The sequence below is a fragment of the Rhipicephalus microplus genome, chromosome 4, assembly GCF_043290135.1.
Source record: "Rhipicephalus microplus isolate Deutch F79 chromosome 4, USDA_Rmic, whole genome shotgun sequence".
NCBI classification, from domain to species: domain Eukaryota; kingdom Metazoa; phylum Arthropoda; class Arachnida; order Ixodida; family Ixodidae; genus Rhipicephalus; species Rhipicephalus microplus.
The window spans coordinates 213729959-213753640 of NC_134703.1; the positions used below are offsets into that span (position 1 = coordinate 213729959).

At 44.3% G+C, this 23682-nt stretch overlaps 1 protein-coding gene across 5 annotated transcripts in view; it reads right to left on the reverse strand.

Moving 5' to 3' along the window:
- The window catches only part of LOC119172976 (alpha-mannosidase 2C1), a 538513-nt gene that overhangs the window by 85675 nt on the left and 429156 nt on the right, over positions 1-23682 (reverse strand). For 4 of the 5 annotated variants that reach the window (XM_075893986.1, XM_075893985.1, XM_075893988.1 and 1 more), the window contains 2 exons: positions 12104-12330; positions 5199-5372 (listed from right to left, as the gene is read on the reverse strand). In XM_075893986.1, the coding sequence (XP_075750101.1) occupies positions 5199-5372; positions 12104-12330 (401 nt within the window). Of the gene's footprint in view, positions 1-3947; positions 4072-5198; positions 5373-12103; positions 12331-23682 lie in introns of all 5 variants that reach the window. The other variant, XR_012895065.1, reaches the window with a different exon arrangement.

The following is a 23682-nucleotide window of genomic DNA, read 5'->3' on the forward strand; positions in this document are numbered from 1 at the left end:
AGCTCTTCGAAGGCAAATCAGTTTTCAAAGCTGACCAGGTTTTCGCCTGTAGATCAAAACAGCATTAAGAGGAAGTGACAGTGGCTATGGGCCTATTCTACAGACGTAATCTATAAGCAAGGATTCCTGTGAGCTGAAGTCACGGATGGCAGGTGCGTTGGCAGAAATTTTTTCAAAGGGGGCACCACCTTGATCGGCACCGGGGGCCAGGCAGGCCGGCAGGTGTGGGCAACGATAATTTTGTGCGCTGAATACCATGAGAAAATATCAAAGGATGAGGCACGTGCTTGGTGTGCCACCCCCTGGCTACGCCACTGGTGGATGGAAACCTGCGTGGTCAGGTACAGGCATGATGACGAACACCCAGGAAGGAGGACGGTGCTGGCGCAGACTGTGGTAAAAGTTACCGTGGCGAGAGAAGTAAGCTTTAGCATAGACTAGGGTGCACATCTATGATCTAAGAAAAAAGATTTAGTCGAACAGGCTTGCCATACACGCAAAAGCAACTGGCCACGAAAAAGACTAGAATAGGGTAAAAATAACGAAGACAAAGGGAATAGAACTGTACTTCCGAGCTATATCTTGACTCTGACAATTCAGAGTCTCATTTTAAAATATACATATTCAAACTGTTCGCACATTTATTTTTCATTGTGAACGAGGGTTTCGTGCGGAAACTGGAACGTTCTGCTTCTGTGTGAACTTTCATGGTTTGTGCTGACTTTGACCCCATGGGCTCCAAATAACAACCACAACAAAAAGGAAAAGATGACAAGTGTCCCTGCCAGCAATCCCGACGGAGGCATTGCATACATAGCGCACTGTGGCACGCCGCAGGTAACGTTTACTGCAACTTTCGCATTGCGTGATCTTAGAATCAAGTCAGAGCAATACGGTGCTGTTCAAAAATTAAAACACCGTGAATTCACCCTTAGAAACAACGCGTCCAACTATCAGTGCCCTTCCCCTTCTCCCACCTCCCTCCCCTGTTCGCTCACAAGACAGGCGCGCACGCATGTGACCGCGGTTGGAAAGCCGAGGTTCGCTCGGCAGAGAGAGAAGGATAGTGCATACTTCTCCATATATATATATATATATATATATATATATATATATATATATATATATATATATATATATATATATATATACACACTTGAGCCCGCTTATAACGAAGCCCAGCCTGACGCGGCATCTGTTCGCTATATCCCAAGTTCGTAGTAAATTAAACGCAAATTTTTAAAAAGTTGCGAGCAAATACACAAAATTTTTTGCCCGAAAAAAGTCCGTGACGTGCATGTTTCGAAGAGCAGAAGCAATAAGGGCGGTCTCGCGCTCGCTTAAACCGGCAGGGTGCTCGTTCACCGAGGCCCGTGGCATAAGCTGCATGAGGCACCGGCTCTAAAGTTTCATCATTCTCGCAATCCGATTCCTCCAAATCGCTCTCGCCACGTACTTCATTCACAATCCCCTAATCTGTACACGGTTCCGCACTATCGGCATCATCATCGGCCGATAATGATGCCGACACAACAGATGAAACCGTTGCGACGAATGAAACCGTCACAACAGATGTCCCACCCGCTCTCTCATTTCGAAGTCGACGACGCGCTGCCACAAATTGCCACCACAGTGGTTCTGTTCCGAAGCTTCAGATTTGGCATCGGGCCCGACGTCGACCAAGTCGGCCTGGCGAAAATAGTTTCGCGTGCATGTAGCCGCCACCGCCGCCACACTATCTCCACAGCTGAATACATGGACGCCCGAAACGGCAAGTTGGCTGCCAGGTAGTCAACAGCAAGCGCTTCGCAATGCGGCACTTAACGTGTGGATTACGCCTAAACCAAGCAGTCCCATTTTTAACGTTTTATTGAGCGGGAGGAAAAAGTGTGCAAGGCCTCCCACCCGCCATCCTGACCACACACGTGCACGTACACCAAAAGCGAGCAAGACGCGCACACACGACACACATGCCAGAATGCGTGGAATGGCTCTAGGCCCGTTTCTAGTCAGAAAACGAAACTTCTGAATTGGAGCCAGCGTGGCTGGCATCGCGGAGCGGTGGAGACGAGCGAAGGATGATCAAGAGAGGAGGGCAGATTCGCAAAAGAAGGGCAAGGAGTTGCAATAGGGTGAAGAGAGGAGGATGCGGCGAGAAGGCGACCTTAAACACGAAAACACGTGGGAAGGAGGCAGGTCGGGTAGCTTGCTTGAAAAACTCGGGCGTAGAAAAACTTGAAGGAGTGCCTGAGCGTGCGGAGGTCAAAGCACAGCCACCTGTATCAGCGGTCACGGCAGTGTTCAGTGCACTGGCACTGAACACCGCCGTGCATTGGCACTGAACATTGAAGTACCTACTGGCTAATGCGAGTAGTACGTGTTTGGTTTATATTTATGTGTTATATTACGTGTTCATTACATTACGGTTATATTATGGTTACGTTACGTTTATATTACGTGTTTGGTTTGGCCACTGAAGTGTCTTTCATTTTCAAATTCTTGGCTGAACTTATGTGGGACACCCTGTATATAGGCACTGGATCTTCACCTCCAAGGTAGTGCCGGTGGGAGATTTCTCCAATGCATTGCTGAACAATGAGAATTCCCAGCGTGCGCATTGACTAGAAGCAGATGGCGGGTCTCTGTGTCCAATAAAGTCTTCTGTTCTTCACTGCCCATTAGCAGCGCTTGGCATTTTCCAGTAGGAAAACACAAGTCCATCAAGCCTTGCACCTCCCGAGGTTACTCTCCTGCGCAGCGCCACGATTAAGGCCAGTGTCAATGTCGCTACCAGTGTTAGCGTTAAGGCCCATTGCTTTGCTTCTACACGTGGTTCTCTTTAGCGGGAGACGGCGTAATTTTTTTTTGTCAGTGCAACGCAAGCAGGCAGTCATTTCGTTCTGTGACAAAGAAATTCGTCGGGGTGAGCTCTAGGAAGATAGCACCTACAAAAGAAAAAGTAAAAGGTAGCGTGACACCACATGTTACTGAAAATTGGTAACCTAGGTACTTAGGTTACCCATTACAGTTCTGAAGTTGTAATAAATATGCTACCATGTTACCAAAAAAGTAAGGCAACAATGGTGTCCAACACTAATTTTAACTGACACTACACGTACACATTTGTATGCGCGCCTGATCAAAGAAGCTGCCCATCCGTTTGTCGCATAAGACACAAATTATATGAAGGAGGGGCAAACTCTAAAACTGCTCTGAAATACTGGTGAATTTAAGACTGCAAAAAGCAATCTGCTGCTTAACATTAACAATAAAATAAAATGTACATATTGGCACCCCTCATGCTTTCTCAGTGGCACAAATACGGGAGGATCACTAGTTCACTTCACCGAAGAAAATGGCCGGCAGGGCACGTTGATGCATCTTAGCAGATAACTTATCATGAGAGTATTCTTTTACTTGCTTTTTGAAAACAAGAAACGTTGTTGGTGGGCAGCTGAGTGTGTCACACACTTATTGAAAGGGGAAATTTCAAGCTCTGTGTGATTTAGAAGTAAATATCATTCCAAAAGTAACACCAACCACAGTAACAGCTTTTTTTTCCTTGAAAACAAGAGTCATACCTATCTGAGAACAGCGAGGTGAACTACCACCACACTGTCAACTTCGAGGTCAATTAGCAAAAGCGGTGTCTTATGGAGTGCTGGCTCCTTCAGGCAACAGCCAGTAACGTGAACTCATCTGCAAACGCGCTGTCACGTTTCTATTTCATGAAATACGGCACATCACTCAAAACAAGCGTGACCCCATGACTTGAAGAGAAGGCGTAATAAACTGTGCTGTTTTCTAGTGCCCTCCCTGCCATTCGTCACCCCTTAAGAAAGGTTCAAGCTGGACCTGCATGTTTTTGTTCTCATTTGGAAGCAAAACACAATTTCTTTTGCTTTTATTAAACACTGTCAAATAATATTATTAATAATAATAAATACCTCTAATAATTACTGCAGTGTCACTTCGCCATTCGCGCTTGCAGAAGACATACACGCGCACCGTACGTGTGTGATTCTGTGGGGTAAATACAACATGACGCCATGAAGGAGAAAGGTGCCAGGCCTGCACAGAACATGCCATACACTCCTCAGCCCAAGTTGGAAGAGCGAGCATTGGGGAGTACATTGTAAACTCTAGAAGGGTGACTAAAAGAGAGGGAGATATATGGTATGAAGAGAGGCAGAGAGATTAACCGAAAAGCAAGTATCTGGTAAATTTGCTACCCTGCACTGTGGAAGCCAGGACAACATAATGCAAGGTTTTCTGAAAATTCGGGAGTCTTCGGTGCAAATAGGAAAATCGGCAGGCATGTGTGTCTCGAACAATCACGCACGTTGACGTTGCGAGACCTAGGTGCACAGCTGCCAGCCTCTTTTTCGCACATCGTTCCAACTTTCATGGATGTCTGATTGCGAGCACATATTTTGTATGGACGTGGCAGGCACTTCCAAACACAGTACAATGATGCTTGCCCCGAGTACAGCTGCACGCGTCGACTCAATGACAAAAACACACGCATTGCCACAGGTTACAATGCTAACGCCACCTGTAATTTATATGCACAGGCACATGAAGGCGCATTGAGAGCTGCAAAATTTGCGCCTGTTATTTTGGAGGCTACAGAGCGAGGGTCATTCCCACGTTTGGGTTCTTGTGTCGTGCTTGATCGCTGCATTCGTGCCTGCCTGCTAGTAAGTATGTATCAAACGTCACGAGATGAAATTGAATTTGTAACAACCATACTACATTACGATAGAGTTAATGAGCCTCGGCCAGGACCACAGGAAAATTGGTATCACCCTGATATAAGTACGAGCCGTGAACGTACCACTGAAGTTGCTCTAGTCTATAGGTGCAGCATATTGATATACTAAAAAACACATAGAATGGGTAGCGTTTTTTTTGCATAAATCACACGGTGGAGCAGTAGTTTCTAAACTCATGCGTTTAAACGAGTTGCCACGACGCCAAGAACCATTTCTCACGAAATAACACTGACCGGTGCGAGGCAATCTTGTATTGCTTTTTCACTTAACTCGCGACATTCATACCGTCAAATGATTCGTCCGTAAAAGAAGATAATCCACTGTTCCTGTGAAAGGTTATAGGACATGGCTAAAGGCATGTAATACATTCATGCAATCATCCTGATAATTTTGTTAGCTTCACACGACATGAAATGTTGTTACCTTGAGAAACTTGTGGTTTTCCTTCCATTCCACTTCTGTGTCAAACCTGAGATAAGGGTGCACTGCGTCGATGATAACAGTCTGCGTCATGACGCTCGACACACCAACTGTGAATTTCACTCTGACAGCTGCTTTCAGGGGCCCCTGCTCCAATATGGTAGCTGGTTCGAGTACCTGCCATTAAACAAAAAACAGATACATCTCGACACTGAATCGTCAAGTGGCTCAGGAAATAAATCTCAACGCCGTATAGCCAGCTTACCATCGATCCACAATTCACACACTTGGTCATTTCCAACTGCCGTTCGGTAATCTTGACAAGCGAAAGGCAAATAAAGTGAAAAAAAAAACAAAAAAACATCTTCACGTCAGCAGGGACCAAATCTTCGAATATTGCGTACGACGATTCAGCAACGGCACTAATAGGCCAATAATTCTCGCACTCCGTTTATTGGGGTCATTGAGTATGTTCAATCCTTGCAGCATCAGCAAGTTTTGTGCTGTCGCAACCTGCTAGGTCCGGTCCTTACAAACAGGAAATTTGTTTTCGGGATCCTTGATTCATTACTGTTTATGTCATAATTGTTACAGCTCAGCTCAGAAATAGAAATAGCTCTCTCTTAGTTTTCCTTTTCTGTTAGCTGTCTAACAAGACATAAATGATCCTCTCATCCATTCTCCTCCTTTAAAAGCAATATTAAATACCCAACACATTCGCTTATATTTTACCTTGCCAAAAACATGCTCTAAGGGTATACTACATTTTTGGCACACATGTTCCGAATTCCGGTTGAGGGTTATATATTTTGTGAATGCTTCTACATCATTAAAACACTCGAGAGCACTTGCAATGCTCAAATGAGCATTAGGTTAGAAAGACTGAAAGCAACAAGACTTCGAAAAAATCGCGATGACTATGGGATATGAGTGGCACCCAGATTGAAAAATCACTGCTCTCGATATTATGTTTATGCTCCTTCAGTTTATAAATTCCATGGCAGACGTGCAAGAACCGAACTAGAATTCGAAGCAATTTTAGGACCAGCAAAATGCTATTTTTCGAGGACTAAAATACAAATTTGGAGCAGGTAGAAAAAAAAAACATCCATTTTTCATGATAACACACCAAGTTTAGAGCAGTATAAAATAGAAGGCTTATATTAAAGAATGTATATATGTAAACACCATTCAATATCGCTTAAATCATGTGGAGGGAACATGTGCACTGATATTTCAATAAAAGTAGTATTTAGAAACACCCACTAAGAAACATTACAAAGTCCACATTAGCATTTGCCGCACCTCTGAAACCCTTTGACAGACTCTGCGAACTTAAGTGTCGATCTGCCAAGCTGGTGACTTTGAAATTCAGGGGATTTGTAAAACATAAGAGTAAAAGTGGCAAAAAAAAAAAAAACGAATTGCCACACAGTTTTTTAGGGGGCAGAAATATTATACACTGCTACAAATGATTGCCAGTAGCTTTTCTACACATGAGTGATCATATGAGTCCTCACAGTTATGTGTCGCATTTATGCCTGAGTAATTAAACAAAATGTGCTGAGTCTCGTGCCTATAGTAATGCCAACCCCCTTCCAAATCATAGAATTTCTCGCAGGGCATCAGCGCCTTGCACAGGTTGAAATATGGCAAGGGAACTTTCGAAAACCGCTACACCCTCTCCCCCCTATTTTAAATGCGAATGAATTTCTTAGTCAGGCTATGTAAGGCATGCGGCGGCACCTGCGCACTATCAGCGGGTTGGCAGATATTCTCTCTTGGCTCCCACTCCCTCTCTCAAGCGTGCATGCTTATTCTCTCTCCTAGCAACTGAAGCAAGCGGTGCAGGCGGAGTAGTGGAGAGTAAGTGCAGAGAAGGAGCACACTCTGGCGAGTGAGGGAGCTCGCATCGCGGGAGCTAGGAGGAGCTGCCGCGTGTAAAGGCAGTGTAGGAGAGAGTATATGCAGTGCTTCACTGCTCCTCTCGCGGTTTGCTCTCTCTCCTCCATGCGCCCCACTCTCCCGTCTGCTCACTCGTACGTATATATAAAAGGAGTGAAGTGCGCACCTCATCCTCGACCGTTTCCTGGCTGACGAATGTGTAAATAAATGGTTACGGTACAAATCCTCATCTAGTCATTATTTTTTGCCATTAAATTACTATGCTGCGCACTCTCGGCGCACGAAATACTTTCGCATTTTCTCAGGGGCATTTTCTTTTGATGGGGTTAGCTTGAGGGCATAACTACTGGGCTCGCTCGCAAGGTGCATTTGACCAGATGAAGTAACCAAGGCGCACCGCACCTTTGGCCCAGCGACAGCACCAGATATCTATGTGGCTTTCGCATCGAATATTTATGTGGTTTTAAGGTAAGTTCGTTTGCGTACAAAGAGTTTAGGAGTGCAATAGACTTCAGAACTTCCTGAAAAAAAAATTGGTAAAAATATGCGATTTGTCCCGTATTTCACTGTATTTCTCGTACTGAAGAAAAAATTCTGATGATGCGGCATTTGATAGACCACTATGGTTAAGTAATGAAGAAAGTACAACCACATCATGTTTTGTTTTAGGAAAGGAAATAATTTTTTAAATCGCCCTCAAAAGGCATCCTACATTTATTTGTCGTCACATTACCCTCAAAGCATGTGGTCGGCCTTTCAGCTGACGCTTGTCAAAGCAAGCAGCAGTGTATAAGATGTATGTCAGTGGCTTGTGAGTCGTCGAAAGTCTTGCTGCTTTGATGTCAAGGCTTCGAATATTGAGTTCGCCTTATGCTGTGAGCTAGCTTGGCATGCCCGTTGGAAAGTATGTTTAAAGCCGTACAGCCGGCTGCAGTATCGTTGGAAGATTGTACTGCAAGGCTTTCTGCATAACCAGTGTACGTAAGAGAAAGTGTACAAAATGTGCTTTGTCTCAGTCTCTGTGTACTATTAGGTCTGTGTGCTAGGGTGTAGCCCGTAACCTCAAAAGGATAGCTGGCAGGTGTGATGTCGACACTGTTTTTTCTGCCCCTGAGAAGCTGGCTAGCATGTGTAGGGCTATCAAACCGCGAATTGGAGAAACCACCACCTGCGCGATTAAGAATTAGAATAAGTTTTTTCCATGAGTTCAAGGTGTGGTGTATTGCCTACCATTGTCCCGTGAAAAACGATACATAGGCCAAACTGGCGAATGTTTAAATGAGCATCTCGAGAAACACGCTCACAGCGTTTCCTCCACAGGCCAGGTAGGCATTCATTGCCGATATTGTGGGTGCGTCCCTGATTTTCATTTATGTGCTGTTGTCAAGCGGGACCAGCTAACTCGTAAAATACTGTAGGCCCAGGAGACAGCTATGCTGGGTGAGTAGGCCTTCAGTTGCCCTTTCAGAAAAGGAGGTTGTATTTTTATCAAGTTGATTGCACGCGCAAGGAGCATGGTTTTTATGATGCTCACATATAATTTATCTTCGACTATCACTTTTCTTTCTTCTTTTTTTATTTCACTGCATATGCATGGTTTGAAGAGTAAACTTTCGTGGTAAGTTCACGCACTATACGTGTCCTTCTTTGTGTGGTTTCTTGTTTTTCCCATTGTTTCCTTGTCATACCAACACTCCAAACAACCCCTTTAGCTAGAAAAGGCCAAGACACTCTTAGGGGCATCGCTAACAGCCTCCGCTTGCAATCTCTAGCCAACACCGAGGTCCCTGATGGGGTAAAGACAGTGGAACAAAAAAATCTTAGGCACACGAAGGGCAGGGAAGTGGAAAGAGAACGAGGCAAGCAGAAGGGCACTGAAGGCGCAGACTGGGTTGCGGAGCCGGGCCTCCAAAATGGCCTACGCCTGCTGGTTCCCGTTCGCAATCGAGGCGATCATAGCAATATCTGTGAACACCGCCTGTATGCCTATGGTGTTCGGTGCTGGCAGGTAACATGGCAGCAAAAGGCAGGCTACGGGCCAGAGTTCTGCGTCCAGCTGCCTGGCCGGCTTGCACTTGGTTTCTCGGCGTGTCACCCAGATCATTTCCGTTTTGCCACTGGCCGCAACCCACCTGAACTCTAAAGTCAAGGCCTGCCTCTGCTTCATTTTTATGCAAGCATTGTCCAAGACTTCGACAGACTCATGAGCTCAAACTTCTATTATTCACAGCTCCACCGCTCAGCCGCGTCCAAACTGGAATGTGCACAGGTGTGTGCATAAGTCTGCGTGCAGACCACGGAATCACGTGGCCGAAGGCATCGACGCACTATCTAGCGATGAGACGCCTGCTGTAGTGTGCAGGCATGTCCCGTCGTATTCCTTGACCTCTCATGTCACTCTCTCCGACGAGCTAGTAGCCAAAAAGACACTTGGCTGTCGCTGTCTTTGCTCCATCAAATTCGCGCCATTTTTTTTTTTTTACGCAGAGGCTGCGATAGTGTCCGTTCCAGCACCAGGATCGCGTAGTTATTTATGCTGGTTGATTCATAGCTAAGCCTAGCCAGCCTCCCAAAACCTGATGAAGGAAAGCACACAAAACTAAATTTTCTCGGCTCAGGTTACCGTCGTAGCGTTTGGTCAAGCTGACCTTAAATGAGCCTAGTTAAGTGAATGTAAGTGTAGACGAATCTAGTTCAGCCTACTAGTTGCGCGTGGTATCGCCTGATTGATTTGGGCGTAAGTATACCTGATTGATTTGGGCGTAAGTATAAGCTTATACCCAGTCCAGGTTGCTGTTTTTATGTTAACCCATATGTACCCAAACGTAGGAAAATTAACAAAACTAATTTATTTCCCCTTATGATTGCTTGTATGACCTCAGAAAACAGAATAAGACTTCTATTGAAAAAAGAAAACACTCTTTCGAACATTGGTTTTGGAGCTGCCTTATATGTAGGACACCAATGTTTGACACACCGTGAACAAAAAAAATTAGCGCCTATCACTGTCATACGAAAGTTACTGCACACCAAATAACTGACAAACAATCAACAAAAATATCAGCATCAAGAATAATTTGACTATATATTACTTATATATATATTTTTTTCACGGTATGGCACTCAGCTACATGCACACCAAATAACCATTTTGTGACAGCAAGCACGTTGCTATTTTTAGCCCAGCAGTCACCTAGACTTGGATGTGACGAGGACAGGGTATCGTAAACACATCTTAGGTAGTGCTACTTTTTTGACAGAAAAAAACATTCGAGTAACACTGAAAAGTTTTATGTATGTAGGACACTGAGCATATACGGGTTAAGTATAGTAAAGCTTTGATGTGCCCAGATTGATCGAGAAAAGCAAACCTACAGCCAAATCAAATTATGCAGAGTTGATCATGCTATCATTTCATTTACCCGAGCAGAATTAGTGCAAATAAGGCAAACCTTTTCGCACCAACTAATCCAAGTTGACTTCCCCATGAACGAGATAATCAGGTGCAGCCATGGACCATTAACCCGAACGAGCTGTGACACGATGCCTTAATGAACTGGCAACTGGAGACCGACTACCTACGTTAAGTTATGTATTGACAGCTTTGACATAGTTGCTTTGATAGACACAGGAGCTGACTATTCAGTGATGCATGAACTATTCACTGCGAAAATGAAGGAGGTGCCAAGCCCTGGATGATACTAATTACTCCTTACTGACACTATACCAATCAAACTAATTTATGTCAATTTAATGTTAGTTAAGATGCGTACTAGTTATGCTTGATTATTTGTCTGATATCCAATCACACACAAAACATACTGGAGTTTCACGTGGGATAATTAGGCTATCTATGCATAACTATAATGAGGCAGCACTAAGGTAAGCATGGAAAAGCTGACTAAGTGTGGTTGATCATAGCATCATCAAACTAGTCCGATTATAATTAGATGTAATTAAACAATTAAAGTAATTGAAGTTGAATTTTTATGAGCTCAGAGAATCCAAGCTGAGAAAGACACTAATTAGTAATCACCGTGTCTAGTATCTTACAGTTAAATTATATCTAATTAGCCTTAAAAACAAATTTTAATTGTGTCCTCAAACTTATCGCACTTGTTTCATCATAACTAGGCTCATTGAAGTTCATTGAAACAAAGGCAAGCTGAGCTGAGAAAACTTACTTTGTGTGCTTGGCTTCATCAGGTTTTGGGAAGTTGGCTATGTTTAGTTATGCTGATAAACTGGTATAAATAACAATGCAAGCCTGGCGCTGAAATCGGCACCGTTGCAGCCGCTACATAAAAGAAAAGAAAAGAAAAACAACAAAACAAATTTCACGAAGCAAGGACATAAGAGGCCGACTGATATAACAAGATGCACATGTACACCGCAGCAGGCGTCTCTTTGCCAGATAGCGCATCGATGCCTTCTGTCACGTGATCCCGTGCTCTGCACACTTATGCTCACGCCTGCACATTTTTGCTTATATAGAGCAAAAAGGACGAATACAGAAAACAGATGGGACACAAATGAGCCTTCTGTTTTCTGTCTTCGTCGTAATCAAAAGAGTGGATTCGTACCAACTGGCGCAAGATTGTGAAATACATTGTGAAATACCCCTTTGTGTGTCTTTATAAGCGTATTACCCTGTGCAGTAAACCTTTTGTTAAGTGTGTTATTTGATATGGATAATTTTTCGCTCTGTTATATTAAAAGGTCTGCATGCATTGTTTGAGAAACAAACCACTTGTCCTTTTTCATGCTTTCGGAAGCTCTGCCATAGAAAGCTATTATCACAGGCAGGCAGGCGAGGTCACGCCAAGCCTAGCTACCACCTCCCACAATTCACGTCAACTGAATGTCCTTTATTTCTGTATGTCTTACCATCACTTTGCTGACAACAATATGGATCAGCTGAACGCAATTTGCGCACCTTCTTGCATCATTTAAACACCGGTTAGACTGTGACACTGAGAAACGTAAGGGCAGTCAAAGCGCACCTGCTTAACCGCTGGCCTTCCAGTCTCAAGGTGGTAGTCCATGACGTCCCAGGCATCCCAGTAGAGCGGAATATCATCGAACATAACAAACACATTTGCTAGTCTGTCTGCACAGACAAGCTCTTTGGAACCACCCAGGATCTTCAGCGACGAAACTTCACAGACGTTGTTCAACTTGGCCTCCAGGAACTGGTTGCGCAGTCGAATCACGCCAGGAGCAGTTTTCACTGAAAAAGCAAATTTTTAAGAGGAACTTGATGGCAAAAACGTTATATCCAAAAGCAATTTCGATTCGACTTTATCTACCAAACCATGACACCTCCTTACAAGGGCTTTTTCGCTACCCCTAGTGCATGCTTTACCGTTGAATAAAGTTCTACAGACAAAAAAAAAAAGAATTCTCTAATGTTTTTTGAATGGCCCGAAAGATATAGAAAATTGCTTGTGTTTGTAAATACTGTGGGAACCTCGTGCTTCGGTTATCAAGAGATAGCGCCACGTGTTGCACAGTAGCGGTGCCCGTGGCCCATTTGCGCTCTTCAAAAGGGCCAGACTGGGTGCTGCCCAGGGAGAGCCGCCTGGGCTGCTACGAAGGACGGAGACTGTCACCCACGCTGGCTGATTACTGCTGCTTGGAATCGTGGTCGCTGCGTAGCTGTTTCGTCCTTGGGCTGACCCTGCCGTAAGCCGTGTCTAGTTAAATGTTTGTTTTTGATGTGAAGCCTCCATCATCCTCGCTTTACCTACGGACAGGGTGCAGCAAGCCTGACACCCACAATTGGGGCCCAACGTGGTTTTTGCTCCCGCCAGTAGGAATGGCATGGTGGACGTAGGTCCGTAGTTTGATTTGGCTGACGAGCTTACATCCACAGGAGCTTTTTTAGGTGCGTGTGGTTTTTGTTGTGTGGTATCGTTTTTCATTTCATGATGCAAGCAGACGGAAAGCAGCTTCGTTCCGGAATGATCTTACTCGTCGGCGGGAAAGAGAATTCATCTCTCCAGCCGGCGAAATAGCTGCTGGCACAGCAGTTGGACACATTTGAGCGTGTCGCTGAGTTATGCAACACAATCATATACTGCGTGAGCAGTCTGGCCATGGAGCCACAAAGGGTAAGTGGGCTCCAGCTCTGACCGCAGGTCAAGCTGCCCACAAATGCGGGCTTTACGATGACCCTAAATTCGTAGCTGACTTTCTATATGAAGTCCTAAATTCGTAGCTGACTTTCTATATGAAGTAGACAGCTATGCCAGAGCTACTAGAACCTCAGAACATGATGGGTCGAATCCTGTCGTAAGCTTTATGGGGTGCTGCAGGATGATTGTGGAGGCTACAATCACCTTTTACTACATGGGCAGATTTTCCGAGACGAATTCCTGCCCCCTAGGTACGAGCAGCGAGTCCAGGGCGAGCTCGAACTGAGAACCCAACATCTGGACAAAAGTTTGCTCGAATATGTCCGGAAGAAGCAGGAATTGCATCACTGAGCAGCACCGACTGCCTCGAAAAGGGACAAAGTCGCTCGGGTCATTCAACAGAGTCATCCCAAATTCAGGCCATTTTTTTTTACAGGCACACATTCGAAACCCTAGAGCAGCTTGCACGGGAGGCTCATGGTGTACAAGACGTCCTGTTAGCTGACAGCACTTATGTGCCACCGCCATTGCCTCTATCTGCTCTTCAGCCATCACTGGCTTAGCATGCACCCGTTGCCAATCCCTCATGCGACCTGACGAGCCCAGGCACAGTCACAGTGGTCTCCTCTCTCATCCTGAACCCCTTCGCATAAGAGCAAGGGCAGCCTGGGGCCCCATTCAATACCATATCTGGGGTCCGCTATTCCTGGGAGCGAGCGTCCCTGGAGCAGTGTCAAAGTGCAAAGCACTCGCTCCTTACTCGAGCCAAAGAGCATAGTCGGCTAGACCCCAAGTCCCGATGTGCCGTGTTCCCAAGTCCTGCGAGAGTTGACTGAGACAGGCACTCCTGTAATAGCTACTCTGGGGACCACTTTGCCGAAAGGCGTGACTTCAGTACTGGATAGACTAACTTCCCAACGCAGACATGGGCAAGTCGTATCCTACCAGTGCTGTCGTATTGGTCATGTGTGACAGCAATGTTTTGTGCGCCGTAGCGCGAATACAGGTCATTCTAAAAACTCCTGTGGCCGGCGACACTAAACAATGGCAGTGTATTGCAGCCCATGGCCATCAATGCCAGGAGCGTGGAACGCTGCCCGGTACCTGTAGACAAGGAACAACAAGCTGGTGAGCCAGTCATTGTTTTCACTGTTTGCTGCATAGCACAGGTGGGGTCACCAGAATCTACAATGAACATTAAAGCACATGATGACTGATATGTGGGGTTTAACGTTCCAAAACCACCATTTGATTATGAGAGACGCTGTAGTGGAGGGCTCCGGAAATTTCAACCACCTGGGGTTCTTTAACGCGCGCCTAATTCTGAGCACATGGGCCTACAACATTTCCGCCTCCATCGAAAATGCAGCCGCCGCAGCTGGGATTCGATCCTGAGACCTACCAATCAGCGGTCGAGTACCTTAGTCACTAGACCACTGTGGCGGGGCAACGTTAAAGCAAGCACTGAGAATTATCGTACCAGCACTTCTCGATATTGACTCAGGAGTCTCTTAAAACGGGGACGCATTGCTGGAACAGTGTAAAGGTAAAAAGCTGGAGCTTTGTAATGCAAATATTCCTTTGAGAATGGCATTAAATCATGTATCAAATGCTGAAGCTTGTGCTGGCTTGCGGATAAGCTTTAATGGAAAAATGAAACGCTAGCGATTTGTTTGTTTGCCTGGTCTATCAGTGTCAATGCTTCTCGGCCGAGATTTTCTTGCAGATGAGGGGTTCATGCTCAGCTTTCCGGCAAGAGGATACCGCTTTTGTGGACAGTCTGAGACAATTCCCTTTGCAGAGAAAAGAGACATAATGCCGATACGAAGAAGCACAGAAGTCGTGGGAGCCATGCAAACCACAGTGCCATCAGCCGTCGTGCGGTCCCTCAGCAAGTTCCCGGGCCCAGAACACCAGCGAAAGCAGTTGGAGGGCGTGCTGACACTGTTCTCGGGAATTTTCACAGAACATCTTGAGAGGACCGATGTCCTTGTGCATTGCATCAACAAGGTGACTGCTAGCCTTGCTGTTGTAACCTGAGACCGCTGAGCCAGCACAAGCGAGCCCTTCTCAATAAAGCACTGGACAAGATGCTAGACGCTAGAGCTGGGCGACCCTCGGAAAGTCCGTGGGCCTTCCCAGTTGTACTGGCACCAAAGAAAGACAGTATGGCATGGTTACTGCTAGCTCAACCTGGTCACGGTGAGGGATTCTTATCTTATGCCAGAAATATCAAGCATAACCTCAGCTCTTGGAAATGCGAAGTTCCTCACCACTGTAGATTGCTCTTGTGGGTACCTGCAAATAGAAGTTCACTCTCAAGATATCCCAAATACGGCATTCGCAAGCTATAGAGGATTGTTTGAGTTTGTGCATAAGCCTTTTGGTTTTGCTAAGAGTCCGACTTTCTATTAGCGCATGATGGATATGGCTTTGGGCAATGCAAAATAGAATTATGCACTTTGGTACCTTGGTGATGTGACGATGTTTTTGTGCACGTTTGAAGAGCATCTTGAACACTTGCATACAGTTTTACAACCCATGTCAGCAGCTGGTCTAACAGCTCCTTCTGGGAAAATGCAGCTCGCTACTGACAAGATCAACCTGCTTGGGTTTGTTGTTGACAATGGTGGACTACAGCCAAACTCAGATAAGCTCCGTACAATCGCAGATTTCCTACCACCCCGAAACACTAAGAGTTTGCAAAGGTTTCTGGGAATGATTGCTTTTTATTGTGAATTCATTACACAGTGCGCAGACATGGCTCGACCACTAACACAGCTGCTGAAGAAAGGCGCTAAATGGCTCTAGAGCAGCGAGCAACCAGCGGCTTTCGACATATTTCTGATAGCAATTTCCAGCAATGCCTCCCTTCAGCTGCCAGATCTAAACAAATCTTTTTTGTTGCAGACCGATGCAAGTGACTATGGCCATGGCACAGCACCTTTACAGGAGTGCGTCAGCGCTCATAGACCCGTTGCTTTTGCGAGCCACACTTAGACTGGTGCGGAACGCAACTACCTGAGAAGGTATGTGTGCCCATCATTTCTACGTTAAAGAAGTTTGAGATGTTTTTGGGTGGGGCTTAGTTTGTTATTCAGACTGACCATCAAGCACTGTCTTGGCTGAAACGGTTACCTAACCCCTCCAAACGACTGGCTCGATGGGCGCTTACTTTGCAGTGCTACGATTATGTCATTGAGTACAAGAAGTGTAGCACTAACACAATTGCTGACGCACTTTCACCCGTGCCGTTGAGCCCCAGGTAGAGCCGGAAACCCTGTGTGTGGTCACTATGCCACCAGAAATCATGCATTCCCTTTGGGGTACTTTGGTGACTGAACAGGAACTTCTTCCCGCGCAGCTGGAAGGTGGCTTCTGTCGTAAAGGGTCAGAAAAGCTTGCTGCTCATGATCCAGCTGACACAGGAAGTGACAAGGAAACAGGCCGCTACCTGCTTGGCGAAGGAGGCCTGTTGTTCTAATATTTTCGCCAGGTTGTCGATGGTAACGTGAAATCACATTTCGAGTTGTTATCCCACGCAAACTTAGCAAGTCCTTCATAACGTACTACCCCGACAGTGCTCTAGCTGGTCACTCGTGAGGGCAGAAAACTTATGAGAAGCTGTGTCGCATAGTTGTGGCCAGGCACAAAACAAGATGTGTTACACTATGCGCGTTCTTGTTGAGTTTGTCAAAAGCTAAAACCACGAGGTGGTTTACCGCTAGGACCAATGCAATCAGTTGAGAGTACGTCACCATGGCAAATAGTCGCATGTTTTGTTATCGGTCCATTTCCAATGAGTCCGCGGCGAAACTATTAACCTGCTCGTTTTGACTGACCGTTTCACGAAATGGGTGAAATTGTGTTCTTTGCGCAAGCTGACTTTGCAGAAAGTATAGGACTGCCTTCTCGAAACCTTCACCAGGTTCGGATTATCTGATCACGGACAACGCAACATACTTCACCAGCAAAGTGTTCATGGATTCTTGTGACACCCTGGGAATTCGTCACAAGCACACGTCTGTGTATCACCTGCAAGCCAGCATCACAGAAAGGGTAAACCGAAATCTTAAATATATGCTTGTCATGCATATCAAGCGTCACAAGGACTGAGATCTGAAACTGGCAGAGATAGCGACTTGAACGACAGTGTCGGCCAACAGGTTATACTCCTACATAACATAACTTTGGCGAAGAATCGAGTTTTCTGCAGGACAATGCTCTAACACGTACAGACACCACTGGTAGATCTTATGGAAGGTTTGCATATGACTTGAGATGCCAACTGATGGATGCAGTACAACAAGCCAGACAGCACCTCGATGTATCCTGCATGGAACAGGCCGGACAATATGATAAGCATCCAAAGTACATTATTGTTAAGCTTGGTGTCAAAACACACACGTTTCCTCAGTGACATTTCGAAAGGTTTTTCTGCTTCTTTAGCAAACAGGTGGGAGGGGCTTTATAGAATAACTCGGATATCCAAGCTTTCATACATGTTGACAGATTGGATGACCAATCAAGTGTATGGCCCTATTCTTGTCCCCGATCTCAAACCTTTTTTTTGCACGACAAGATTCAGCTTCTAGGAATTCATCCATTCCTCACCGGAGCTTGGCAACCCAGTCACCAACACGGCCCAGCAAGTGGTACAATCTGCGTTCTCGATAATCTAGGGAAACAGGGGTATGAAAAAATGGTGCATTTCCTTCCTTGTTGCTTGTTCTTTTTCTTTCCTTGGGCTGTTATGTTCGCCTCATTATTTGGTGCAAGATGCAAATACTTTCGTTGGTGGCAAGAAGAAAATATTTATTGGTTTTTTTGCCTTCCCTAACCACAAGGTCCCTGCAGCCGGACATTACCTGCAGACTTTTGGTCCCCAGCTGCCTTTTTGAGGGAGGAGGGATGTGCGAGAACCACGCCCACCGGCTATCAAGAGATAGCACCGCGTGTTGTGCAGTAGCGGTGTGCATGGCCCACTTGGGCTCTTCGAAAGGGCCAGTCTTTTTTGCAAGACTTTTTGTGCAATATTTTTATGCTGTGATGCCGACGATGAAAAATTATGCCTAAAACGTTTGCAATGTGTTGAAGCACTTGATGATGCACTCGTTATGCAATTTGCATTTTGTGATGCCTGGTTGTTTCTTTGCTGTAGTAAAACCCTTTATTACTCATATTATTGCAATTTCTTTCTTGATAACAAGCCTGTCTAAGGCCAGTTAGCAACGGAGTTCCCGCACTGACATGGCTTTGTGGTAGAATGCTGGGCTGGCACGCAGCGGATTCGGGATTGAGTCTCATTGTGACCTTGGCGTTTTTTATTTAGTTATGTCCTTGTTTTCTATTCCACATCTGAAATTCCCTCCTTCCCCCCCCCCCCCCCCCCAAAAACTAAACTGTGGAGATGCTGCCAGTTTTCCGAGTCATTGCACTTTCAGAATAAAAGATGATAGAATAGATTTATTATCAGAAATACAAGGATTCTGGCGATACTATTGGCTAAAAGCTGTGGCAAACAGCTTGACTGAACCAATGCTTTTTTTAAGGCATACGTTATGTTTGTATGAAAAAAACAGCAATGTTGTCAGAAACTGAAAAATAAGTTAAATAATAATGCAAATGTTCATAACAAGGTTTAGATATTATAAAGAATAATGGAAATAAATTTGATGCACAAGAAAGAAATATATGCAATAGTTACAAGAACTCATACATGATTGGCTCTGACAAGTGAACATTGAAAGCAATTATTCCGGAAAACAAGAGTCACGTTGAATCATTAAATGTTTATAAAAGCATCTGAAGTTCCTTCGCTGAAAAGCATTTGACATTTTTATATTGCTTTAAAACGTGTGGCAGGTTGTACTGTAATGATATTTATTACAAAACCTAGGAATATACCCCATGTCATTATTTCTGGTATTGGCGGAAGTTTCAAAGATGCAAGAAACGTTTTCTTGGCACTTTTAAAGAAATAAATGAATGAAGTAAGCGAGAGGTGTAGAGATATAGTATTTTAATGATTTCATGGTTTAGGAAAGCTGGCCGTACTGACTACAAAAAGCCAATATTGTAAATGTGCAATAGAAATATTCTCATAGTGTTTGTATTTCCACTACAGTGAAACCTCGTTAAACCGTAGTTGGCCGGAGCTCGGAAAAAGTACGTACTAAACGATAGTACTGCTTAACGGAAATCGCATCAGGCCGCTCACTTACCTGTCAAAAAAAGAAACCTTCCGGTAGTGCGATGAAAGAACAAAAAACGTGCAGTAATTTATTAACTTCGCATGAAAAAGTCTGTAATCTTCATTTGATGACGCGGCGGCCTAGCAGCAACGAAAGCGGCCTCAAACTCACTTATGCTGTGAGCCAGCTTTTCCGCCAGCCCCCTCTTCTCGGCAAGTACCCGCATGAAGCTGACGCAATGCGCAGCTTCCGCCACTGTCAAACCTGGACCACCCGTGTTGTCGCTTTCCATGTTGTTTTCATCACTATCATTTGGCGACACTTCGACAACCGAGGTAACAATGGCTTCGTCGGACATGTTCAGAGATGTCTACACATCGCTGTCTGCGCCTCTGAAGTCGGGGAAGGAAATGCCTTCCGTAACGCCCTGCCACTCCAGCACTTCAGCTAACAGAGTTTTGCAAGCTTCGTCTACGATGTCTGAAGTCTGGTCGATGGTGTCACTGACGTCATCTGCGTCGCCCGCACACACACTGAAGCCAGCACGCTTGAAGCGATTTTGAACTGTCGTTGCTTCAACCTGCCGCCACGAGTATTCGAGCAGGTGAATCGCGCCAATCAGGTTGATGGAGAATAATTAGCCACATTCAATGGCGAGAAGAAATCTGCGCAGCAGATTCTTCTTGTAGAGCTGTACAGCACGGATCAACCAGAGAACACCTATGCACGGCGCCAAAGGGACAAAGAGAGCAAAGCAAGCGCACACTGTGTTTGCGTGTTTGCGAAAAGCGCCATCGCGTGGACAACACCAGAAGCCTAGCCGACCGAGTGCTTCTTGTTGCAGAAAAATCCAAGAGATGGTGCTCACCAACACAGCCGCCATCATCATCAACACAAACAAGCGAGGCGTGTTTCGATCTCTGGGGCTTCCTGTTCTGTCGGGACGACCAGTGGGAGACGACATGCCGCGGCAAGTGCGCAATGAAAATTGGAAAAACTACTTATTAACCGATACATACGGGATAAGCTGGTACGGCTTATGCGGATACAAAATGCATTATGTTCAATGGATGCCGAGTCGGGGACTTGACTTCACTACTTTTAAAATGAAACTATTGTTTACGCGGGTTCGGTTTAACGAGGTTTCACTGTAGTTGTCCACACAAAGCTACATTAACTTAAATCAGAAGAAAGTAAAGCATAAAGTTTTGCTCTTGGTAGAATAAATGTGACAGGTGACAGTTTTTTGGAGATATTTTCTATGTGTAGGTGTGAAGAAAAGTAATGCCTAGTAATTTATGCTCATCCAGAATTTTTGTTCTTTACCAACAAGCATTACCCTTTGTTTGCAAGTCAGAAATTTGTATTTTGTGCGAAATAACATTGCTTTTGTTTTCATAGAATTTATTTTTAGGAAGTCAGTAATCGAACATTAAGACCACTTAACAAGTTGATCGCTGCTTTGTTTCCTTAATTTTTCCGAATGCTGACTACTGTAAGCATATCACAAGATCACTGAGAAATAGTTCGTGAAAAGCGGTGGAAGCTTCTACATTTCTCGAGAACTGTAAAGAAAGACGGGGACTGAGTGCACCTTGTTTTTGACAAGCTCTTGTTAAACAATGATGTTTACATGTGAAATGCACACGAAAGCTGATCGGTCCTTTTCTTCTGGTCCAGAGATGAATGACCTTCTCCTGTATCATTAAACTACACATCATCTACCAGCTTGCCTGTACAAACTCAATGGAATGGTGACAATAAATGCCCTTTTCTATACACCAATTCCAGGAGTATTGTCACAAATGGTACTGCTCTCTCATCGCTCACTAATGCACGTCAGGCTGTAACGGTAATGTTAATAATTGAGACGAGGCTCACAGACAACATCCACAATAGCAATATAATCACGAGTGTATCTAAATTGCAATTTTTTCACTGTGATAGAAAACAATGAAAAGGGGGCGGCATGCTGATTGCGATAAGGGAAGAATTCATGGCACAGTTCTTTTCTAGAATCTGTTTGAATTTCAATGAAGAGCGCTGGTTTTCGTGTGATTATTGGCGTTTTTGACCATCCACCTGATATGTCTGGTGTATTTACAGATGAATATTGAAAAGTACTGAGTGAAGTATGCACACTTTTTTCAAACTCGATTATAAAATTATTTGGCAACTTCAACTATTCAAACATTGATTGGTGAACCCTCTCCATGTCAGCTGCAGAAGCAGCTGCAAATCCTTTTCTGAGCATTTGCCTTGACTTTTTATTAACTCAGCTAATCGACCAACCAACATGATCAATGAAAAGTTCTGCCAATATCATTGACCTAATGTTAACAAGCAATCCAGATGTTTTTTCCAACATAACTCATGACCAAGGCATCGCAGACCATGACGTTATTACCAGATGCCTGAATTTTACTGCTAGCAAAAGAACAACCACAAAAAAAGGTGTTACGCTAAATCCAATTTTGTTGAAATGAATATCTAATTAACAAAGTTTTCAGATTACTTCTTGAACAATTTTCACAACCGCTCTATGGAACAGAATTGAAACCTCTTTCAATCTACTCTCACTCACCTCATTGACATGTGCATTTTTTTGTTGTCTATTACCTGCAAAAATAGTTCTCCTTTGTTTATGGACCAACTTTGGCGACCTAATAACAAGAAAAAAACTATACCAACGGGCGAAACTGAATGAACTAGCGAGCGCATATGCGAAATACATGACATGCAAAAAGGAATATCAAGCACTGCTTAAATCCACTTGTCGAATTTTTTTTTCTCATGACTTAACGTCCTCGTTAAAAAATAATCGTTGCCGATTCTGGCAAGTTGTGAACCTGGTAAGCCGGGCTGAGATTAGTCTGATGGACCTTAATGGTGATCCCATACGTGACTGATAATGCGCTCAAATTCTCAATGGCGCGCTTGTAACGGTCTTCACTTGCTAAAAACTAAGCTTACTGCCTACATTCAGGGGATTGAAAGAGATCACTATGCACGAGGTTGTCGTCAGAGAGTCCGGTGTTTTCAGCGGTCGCATCTCTGATGACTGGCGCATAGCCAAAATCATGCCCATCTATAAATCTTGTCATCACGCTTCTCCTCTTAATTATCGTCCAATCTGATTAATCAGCCCAATTTGTAAATAACTTGATCATATCGTACATACTGAAGTCATCGCCTTCCTTGAAGATCACAGCATTATTTTTAGACACCAGCACAGCTTTCGCACGGGCTACTTAGTATGCGACACCCAACTCGCCGGCTTTATTGACGATGTTCATAAACTAATTGACGTTGGTTTTCAAGCTGACACCACATTTAAAATTTTCAAAAACATTTTATCACGTTCCACATTAGACGTTGTTTGCCCAAACTTTCCTGACTTAACATTCACCTTAAGATAATCGCATGAATCACCGATTTTCTCTCTTCACGAACTCAGTTTACATCAATTAATGATTCTGACTGAGGTTTTACTGATGTATCCTCTCGAGTTCTTCAGGGCAGTGTGCTTGGACTTTTATTTTTTATAATACATACATTAATGATTTACCCACTTGCTCAATGTCAAAAACTAGATTATTTGCAGATGATTGCGTGCTTTACCGACGAGCAACATCTCAAACATATAGCCAATTTTTACAGACCGATTTATATGCCATAAAAACATGGTGTTCAGGTTAGTTGATACCATTGAACATTTGGAAAACTATGCTCAGGTCTTTTACTAATAAGCATCGCATACGGACCACCCTTGATAACAGTACAGGACCCTTGATAACAGTACCGTTGAACTCGCCACCATATACAAATACGTTGGCATTAATCTCCAGTTTTATCATGGATTAACCCCATGAATACTACCCTCATCTCTGCTAATCGCACCCATCAAACATAACTTAAAAAAAGCCCCTCTACATGTAAAAAACTAGCATACACAACGTTGCTCCATCCAAAATTAGAACACGCATCTGCCATGTGAGACCCACGACAAATATATATCATCAATTCTTGCATAACCATGCTGTGTGATGCATTTTTTCTGATTATTCTCATTACAGTAGCATGACCATGTTAAAGAAGAAAACTGAGTTGGCGAACTTGGCACATCACCAAAATATTTCTCAGTTAACATTGTTCCATAAACTTTATCATCCTCATTCTCTCCACAATGAATTATTTTAGTCTTCCCCCTTTTGTGATATAAAGTCAAACGTATAAACTGCCAGTCTATCC